Source organism: Nipponia nippon, unplaced genomic scaffold (assembly GCF_047370975.1).
Source record: "Nipponia nippon isolate SJK-2023a ecotype South Korea unplaced genomic scaffold, ASM4737097v1 scaffold_5, whole genome shotgun sequence".
In the NCBI taxonomy this organism is placed as follows: domain Eukaryota; kingdom Metazoa; phylum Chordata; class Aves; order Pelecaniformes; family Threskiornithidae; genus Nipponia; species Nipponia nippon.
The window spans coordinates 10,662,167-10,671,163 of NW_028262369.1; the positions used below are offsets into that span (position 1 = coordinate 10,662,167).

The window sequence follows — 8,997 nt, forward strand, 5'->3', positions numbered from 1 at the left end:
GGTAGTGTGCTCTATAAGCCTTCGGTACAGAAAGTGTACCAGAAAGTCCATACCAATGTAATGGTGTGTTTCTGTGCTTGCAGGCAAAAGCAATATGGAAATTAAATTTCATAAAATGTGAGCACTTTAAATTAGTTCATATTCCACAGCATCCACTTATTAAAATGTTTTAAAATACATGAACAATTAAGCATGAAAATGTTAGGTACATGTCTGTTCAGGGATTTAGTCAAGATGTATCTATTTCAGTAACCCATTCCAGGCAATGAATCCAGCCTTGGCCCCCTCTGCCCACACTGTTTGTGTGAAGAGCTCCAGGCGCCTCCGATGATGCTGAATCAAAGATTTTCCACATGGGCTGGCTGCTAACTCAAAGAAGAAACTTTACCAGTCTATGTGTGCAATGAATGTCCTGACATCCCCTTGCCCTTTCTGTGCTGTCTTACTTGTTAGAAGATGACTCTGAGATTTCGAACAGTTGGAGAGCTGAAATTGAATCTGAAGTTTACAAATGGCTCTAGGTTGGGATTTCCAAAGGAACATGAAGTTAGAAGGCAGCAGGCTTCCACTTAATACCAGGAGATTTTACCTAATGCATGATTCTGCTCCTTTATCAGGACAACCCAAAATTTTGGTTTAAGAGAGATGGTGGATTCAGTGGCTAGAGCACTAGGGTGGGTTTGGGATATTGGGTTCAACACCCTGGCACTCCATATCCTTTTTCTAAGAGCTTGTGTAGGATAATCAATTTCTTTATGTTTAATTCCCACTTAAAGAGATCATAGTATGTCTTTATTGCACAAGTATTGGGAGGATTAGAGATTAAACTGCTCATACAGGGTAATGAGGGGACTGAGGTGTGTCTGAGAACTCAGTCTTTGGGCTCAGTGGAACTCAGATCTGCCACTCACAGTTTGGGTTGCTCTCTAATTGTCTTAAGTAAAGGTAAAACATATAAACAACATTTCCTTTGTCCTGGGAATTATGAAGTAGTAGTATATTGAGTAGGATGGTCTTACTCTAAACCTGAGAACAGGTTATCAGTGTGATAATACAGGGTGTTGTTAGATCCTTTCTGATTCGATGTAGCATAAACAATTTCTAACAGAATTTTTGTTTTTAAATGTGTACTTAGCAGTGTTTTATTTGTTTACTTCATTCATAAAAGCTTGGTGCAGAGGATTTAATCCTTGCTTATTAGACTGCCCAGAGAGGTTACAGAACCTCCATCCTTGAAGATACTCAAACTCAGCTTGGAGCAGTGTGCCCCAAGTTGGCCTTCTGAGGAAGCAATTGGACCAGAGACCTCCAGAGATCCTTTGCAGCATGAATTAGTCTGTGATTCTATATCTTAATTGTGGTAACGTTGTGACATCACCATTTGTCTCTTCGCTACTTCAGATGGCATCCACATAGACATCCTGCAATCAAAGGTTTTCTCTAGCGCAATGACGGTGTCAAGTTCAGAGAACACTCCCTGCTATTCCCTAAAAAAAATGTGGCCTGCCACTGGCTGAACTTGAATTCATTGAAATGAACCTTCCAAGAAAATGTTACATTTTTGCAAGTTGTTTCCTTTAGGTGGAAAATATTCTCTTCTGGTTTGGTTAGCTCTAAAAATGTGGATCCTAGTGCCAACAGAAGACTTCATAGGGACTAGGTGTTGTTTTTTGCTGAACAGTCTATGAGCTTTTTTTGAAATTGGGGACTTCTTGGAGTTCTATTGTAATTCCTTCTGATGAAATGGCTTCTTGTCACGAGTTACTGTTTAAGAAGAACAGATTTTCTCATAAACACAATTCTCTAAGTTTTACGTAAAGTTGCAACATAGACAAAAATTGTCTGATTCTCAGAAGTACTTAATTCCCCCTTGTGGCAACAGAAGGCAGTGATTTAGCATCTCTGAAATACAGGATAGGCCACTATGTAGTCTTGCATTTCTCGCATGCCACATGAGACTTTCAGATGTGCAAGGAATGCAGTATCAGGTCTGTCACTTATGGTATTGTGTGTGCCATCTGCTTGTGAATTACTGACGTGATATTTTAGTGATCAGCAGTGTGAAGAGCTAATGTATATGTTACATCTGTATATTACTGCAGATCTGGATTGCTCTGGGTTTTTTCCTCATCAGATAGGAAAATGAATAACGTAAAAGGAAGCAACAGTCTCTCATCATTATGCAAAATATTTCAGTGCTGCAATTAACAGCAGCTATAATTTAAGCCCAGATTTAACATCAAAGGCAGTGAGGAGAGAATTAGGATTTATATTCATTATAATTCTGCCAAGGCTTCAGTGAGTCTCATTGCTAGAATTCCTCTTTTGCATTAGCCGTCTTAAATCTGCCAAACAGCTCTCTTACATGCCTGGGTATGAGTGAGCTGTACTTGCCTCACATAATCATCTCGCAATTCATGGAAATGCCAACGTTGAATGTTACATAAAAGTTCCAGAAGGCTTTGTTTCTGCTCTTCTTCGAAACAGCTGCCAAATTATGTTATAATTATCATCCAGTTTCAGCAGGGAGTATTAAAATGACAGTCTACTTGTGAGCTGGAACCACGTCATGGTAGATGGGAAGGGAGACAACTAAATGTTGGTGGGGAAATTTCCAACCCACTCAGCCAGAAATGCACAACATCTACTCAGTCTATTGAGCTCTGCATTTAACCATGGCCATTATTTACTTTGTCCATTAATGAAGACAATGCTATAACTAGCTGTAAATCCTGTAAGACACTTATCAAAGGAAAGACTAGTTCTTAGTAATTTTCAAACTTAAGAAAATTGCAAATATTATGGATTATATAGATGATTATTCATATAATAAATGAAAGAATTGAGTAATGGCCATTATATAGCAACGTAGCAGAGCTTTAAGGTAATCAAACAGCAAGACTGGCTGTTGTTTCATCTGTAGGGAACACAGCAATTCACACGTGTGGCAACATATTATTGTTTTGTACATATTAGGAGATAATAAGCAACATGTTCATGATTCACAGAAAAACCTCCAGGCCTGTGGCCCATGTTGTCAGGGGACTGTGACTTGTGACAGTGTCAGAGTTGGGATTAGACCCTTCTCCTCTATCTCACACCTGCCTTAGATTTCATGAAAGATAAATCTTCTTAAGGGAGAGTTACATTTTAGGCCATAAACACTTTCTGACGATACATGCTGTAGCCTAGTACTTAATTTTGTAAAATTACCCACAAACTTATTCCATGCTTTGAGCTATGTGCCAACTCCTCTTAATTTTTTTCTCATATTCTCAGGGTTGGGACTTAATATAAATTATTTTTAGCTATCTTGTTAGCATTGCTTTTTCTCAAGGATCAGAGAATTAAGGAGAAATAAAACTCAATGAAATAAGTACAATTAAGCCTTAAAAGATGTCATAGTGTTTAAGATCATCAAAACTGTGCTTGGTGAATCAGCATGGTCAGGTATGAGGATGGAAAACCTAAACAAAATCTAAAAAGCAGCTTTTTCGCCCCAGGTTGTTTGTTTTTTTTTTTTTTTTTAATTTTTTTTCCTCCCCTCTTCCAGCCGCAATTTCAACATTATGAGTGATTAAAAATCACAAAGTGCCTTCTTTACAATGGAAATGTAACAATACCAGATGACCAAAAATCTGTACATTGCAAGATTTCTGAGCAATCCCGTATGTGAACTTGATGTATGGGGAATTGTTAACACCTGAAACAATATAAAAATGTACAAACACATGCTGAGTGCGAAGTGCTTGTTGGACGAGGTAATTGGAAGAGTCAGTCCAAGGTTGCCTTTGGTCTAATGCTGTTTATGCCTTCACCAGAGATTGGAATTCTGTCAAGGAAGAAAATGAGAAAGGCAGGGAATAAAACTCGATGCAAGTGGTTTTTAACATCTTTAGAAAAGATAGATAAAAATGACTTAAACTCCTAGCCATGGAGGGCTCCCAAAGTTATTATAACACTGCACAAGCTACTGCTAAACTGAGATTCTGGGGGCGTAACAGATTTTTCACTCCTTAAAAAGAGTAAGTGCAGAGAGGAGGAGTGCGTCTGTAAATTCATATTTGTGGGAAATCCTGACTTAAGGGTAAACTATCTTTAACCCATTACAAACTCTGATAATAGCCAAGGAAGCAGAGAGTGAATTAGGTCAAGTCTGTAGCTTTCAATACGAGGATTTTTTGGTTTTGTTATTCCAAAGAAAAAATATCAGTAGTGATGTAATTTCAGAATGGGAGATTCAATGGTTAAGGGCGAAGATCTGCATAATATAATGCCCTATTTGGGGCTCATAAACAGAAGCTGGAAAAGCTGCTGCTAAGGCAAATTCCTCCAACAGTGTATCTCTCTCTCCTCCCAAACTCTGGCTAAGATTAGCACGTGTGTCTGTTAGAGTTATTGCCACCTGTCCTAGTTCAGCTGAGACAGCCCTGTTTTCAGTGACTTCATCTCTAATATATGATGCATAATGTCCTATTTTCCTTTGCTGCAATTTCTAAAAGAAATACCGTGGCCAGTTCATGCCATCCCTGTGAGGTTTTCTTGAGAAATTGGATTTAGTTTCTTGTTGAAGGACTGCCCAGTGAAATTTGCACTTATCAGATAATTCTCCAGCACAAAATTCTGTGCTGCATTGCAGCAGTTCTAGCCTTGAAAAACAATACCAGTCTTATTTTACATTACTGAATTAACCACTCAGTGATATTGGCCAATGTTTGATAGCGGTAGATGAAGAAATGAGTTTATGTAGGTGGAAGTATGTTTAAAAATGAAAGCGTCATATGGCCAGAAGTGCGGAGCATCCGTTGCCAAGATGGAAATTCAAAGAATGAATAGGTGTTCAGGATGTTAAAATCTGGCATATGAGTCTATGGATCAGACACACGGCAGAATTAACCCCAAAGCTGTTGTTATTGATTGGAAGAACAGGCTCTACATTGGGCCTAAATCTGCTGTTGCTGCAAGACACCAAATGGGAATAAAGCTATGAAAATAAAGGAGTATTCGCTAGTATAAAAATTGTGGCAGAAAGTACCAGGCCAAAGTACTTGGATGTATTCTTCATGCCACAGTTTAAATGCAGCCCTAAATGCATGCATTTTAAAACACAAATTTTAAAAGTTTCCAAAAGTCTTACCTTCCACTCCAATTTTGCCATCGCCATCAGTGTCCCCTGCAGCCAGAAAAGCCTTGGTCTCCGCAGAGGTGAGGACTCTGGCACTTGAAGAGAAATTCTTCAGAAACAGCCTGAAATAGAACAGGGTAGAGTGCTGTGCTTGAGTTTTATTCTCTGAAATATCCTTGGCATATTGGTATTTCTGTTTTTCTTAAATCCATGCCAAAAATCCCATAAGGTAATGCCTGCTCTTATTATCTGTGGAGATCCACATGAATTCAAAGAAAGACAAGGAATTGTGTTTTATTTTTAAAATAACAGCAAGATTCTTCTAGGACACCAAGCAAGTTCAAAGGTTTATATTGTTTAAAGAAATACAGCAGCTGAACAGTACTTACTGAAGCTCTTCTTCTTCGATGAAACCACTCTTGTCCTGATCAAGGATTCCAAAAACTTTCTTGATCTGATCAGGAGTTTTGCTGGATAAACCAACCGTGGAGAAGAAAGACTTGTAGTTGAAGGAATCATCAGCTGGAAGAAACAGAAGTTGTTTAAATATTTTCCCTTGAAGTTGCTACTGTTGTATGTATTCCTTGGGAATATGTATGTCTTTTCTTAAGCATCAGCCTGCTCTTCTTTCTCTTGTTCCCCGATGTAGCAAAAAAGAAGATATAGTGGATCATTTCCCTTTTTAACCACTCTGTGCCTGTGGTCATATATCCTTTCAGCCAGTTTGAAGTTTTCTGCTACAATGCACATTCTGCTAAATCAGTATTTATGCAATGATGTGTCACATGCAATTAATAATAAATATTTACAGGGTGCTACTGTGGCTTACAGACCAACTCCTATAATTACTTCATTTTCACTTAGTCCTTACTTTGGTGAAGAATTTGGTAGAAAAGTAAGTCAGTCATTCACAGTCAAACTAGCTCTTTGAGCCTTTGGAAAATTGGCTTGATCTTGCCGAGGAACTCTTAAGAGAACTGAGGCTGGTCATTGCTTCACAAATGACACTTTGATTCTGCAAGCTGAGGCTTTTTTGACATTTTGAAGGATAAGGAAAAGACTTATTTAAATATAAGTCTTTAACAGGTGTAAAAATTGACAGAGTTTAGCGTTAAGACAACCCTAACTGAAACTGTGGCCCTTTAACTGCTGCTCTGTGTTTTGGGGAATGTTACCCACCAAATAACCACTTGTGAGACTTTCTGAATTCAAGGGGCTATACTGTAATGTAGCTAGAAAGAGATCTCACGGGGAAGGAATCTAAGAGGAAAATGATAGGCATGTCATCTTAAGACATAAAAATGATATGCATCTTCTGGCTGCAGAGAGACCATTCCTTACCCTGGCAGCTGGAGAGAGCAGATTCAATATCTTTAGCAGAAAGGATGTCAGTGATGGCCATTGTTGAACTGCAAAATAAATTAAATGTGAGCTACTTAGTCATTAAAATGACTTCTCTACCTCTTTCATGGCTCTATTTGAAGTTGCTGCTGTGACAGTATATGATAGGGGAGACATTATTCATCTAATTGTAAGCGGAGCATACTGTAACAGATGTCTGCAGCAGGTGCTTCCACTTAAAGCTGGGTAATGAGGGAGGAATTCTGCATGCGGGAGTGTGGGGCTTCAGGAAGATCTGATGCCTGAACTGTGCTGGGAGAGCGAATCAAAGGTGTCTAGCACCACAAAACTTCATGACTTCTGTGTGGGTTTTCCTGGAGGTGGATTATTACTCAATTAAAATTGGCATATTTTTACAGCATACATAAAAGATAAGGCTCAGTATGTCCCCTAGAACTATATCTGGAATAAATGTAATGGGAATTTTAAAAATCTAGTATTATTATCAATAAATGTAGTGATCTTTTCAAAGAATGCAAATAATAGTGTAATAACAGTTCTACTCATTTCAAGGAGATCTAAATTTGGAGAGTAAGTTCCTCCTCTGTTTAGTTGCAACAATAAATGTAGCGACACTGTATATTTGGCTTGCTGGGCTGCTGCATCGTTAAAAGACTACATTTCATGGTAGCTTTATAAAAAAGTTTTCTTAAGTATGTTGTTTGGTTTGTTTTTTTAATTCCGTGTAGGTGATAATAAACCAGATTTTTATCCAGATTTTGGCATTTGAGTATATTGATGTGCTTACAACAAAGGTATTGAGACTTAATATTCATTCCTAGAAGAGTAGAGGAGGCGCTTTCTTCTGATACAGCAGCATTTGCCAAAAGATACTCTCTGTCCCATTCAGCCACCAACAGCTGCAATAGTTTGCCAACGTAATATATATCGCTTAAGAAAATGCTACAAGGCCTGAATTTCTAGTCAATTTTTTAATGTGAACACAGCATCAATGCATTTACAGTTTGGTAAACTGCACACATCAGTGCAGACTGGTTACAGTTTAAAACTTGCGACATTACTGTAAAGTAGCTTCATGTTAATGAGGGAAGGGGAACTAAGGTATAGAAAAGTTATTCTTGAAAGCCACAAGAGAACAGAAATATCTTTTCATGAATCCTTAACTGATCTTCAACAACATCATTCTTCCTGTCTAAGCATGGAAAGCAGCATTCATGGGAAGGAAACCAATGCCGGTAACCATTTATAGTCTGTGCGCTAGTTTGAGATCTACATACAGGTTTAAACTACCTAAAATAAGAAATGGCTGCCTCCGTACCTGTTGGTTTGCAGCAGAGGAAGTTGTTGGTCATTTCAGTCCCTTTCTGAGTATCTCAGAAGGTGTAAGGAGACAATGGGACAAATTCACGCTGATGGCAATGGGTACTTCTCCAGCTAAGGCAGATGAGTTACTTTTGTTTTGCTAGCAATTATTTTGTCCCAGTGGCTTCTTGTGCAAAGTACTTCCCCCTCTCAGCACTAGGCGAGATAATTTGGAGCTCTGCCATTCACCTAATTCTCACTACTGACAGGATTAAAAATGGGGAAGAGTTGAAGGAAAACCTAAAAATTGCAGCATTTTTTACAAGGGGCATCGCTCCTGTCTTTTTCAATCCTGTGATCTGAATGCTGATTCTATACTATGTTAGCTTGTAGAGATACGACTTACTGGAAGCTGATATAAGAATAGATACTTTAATTGCATAGGCGCTTTCCATTTAGGGAGCATTTTGCTTTTGTGTTTCTTTTTCTGAAAGCAGAGTATCTGATCAGCTTACCTTTGTGGTCTTCTTGACTGGATAAGGAAGCAATCTGGTTGGGAGGAACGTACTTGCTGTGTGTCTCCAGCAGAGCTGAGCTTGCATATATATACTTTAAGTTGTATACCATATACAGATTTTAGATTTCAGCGTCACGAAGGGGGAATGGTGTCAAATGAACTTGCCTAACTAATCATCTTGCACTATTTTTATCTCAAGAGAATACATATGATATTTGCAAACGAAACAAGATAAGTGGCCAGATAGGCGAAAAGGACAGAGTCATATTAAGTTTCTTCTGATTTAAGCAGAAAATACCAACTTCTCCATATGATGTAGGGCAGGAAAAAAAAACCCGCTATCTGATGTGCTTGATCCAAGGAGTCAGATGAAATAAAGCACTACTAACTTCTGAAGAGATGCCTTTAATGAATGTTTAAATGTGATAACTTGTTATCTTATCTGCAGACACTACATGTGATAGTTTCATCGTTAGAGCACTAAACAAAAAAAAAAATTAAAATATCCTGTTCAAATATTGTTAGTGTAGCAAACCATTTAGGGAAAATAATAGTCCTGTTGTCTCCCAGAATGTCTGGTCTGTTGTTATTTTGAAAAAAAAACCACACAGTGAATTTGTTGCTACAGGAGGTAAAATAATATTATGTCAATCCATTGGAACAGTTGGTTGGGGGAGGGTATTTCGTCTGG

At 38.2% G+C, this 8,997-nt stretch overlaps 1 protein-coding gene across 1 annotated transcript; it reads right to left on the minus strand.

Annotated features, from left to right (window-relative positions):
* Nucleotides 1–3,549: 3,549 nt before the first annotated feature.
* Nucleotides 3,550–8,354, minus strand: LOC104015063 (parvalbumin, thymic). Its single transcript, XM_009467761.2, has 5 exons — nt 8,305–8,354; nt 6,467–6,534; nt 5,515–5,647; nt 5,138–5,247; nt 3,550–3,832 (listed from the first exon to the last, which is right to left on the minus strand). The coding sequence occupies exons 2-5, from the start codon at nt 6,525–6,527 to the stop codon at nt 3,807–3,809; spliced, it is 330 nt and encodes a 109-aa protein (XP_009466036.1). The 5' UTR covers nt 6,528–6,534; nt 8,305–8,354; the 3' UTR covers nt 3,550–3,806.
* Nucleotides 8,355–8,997: the final 643 nt, after the last annotated feature.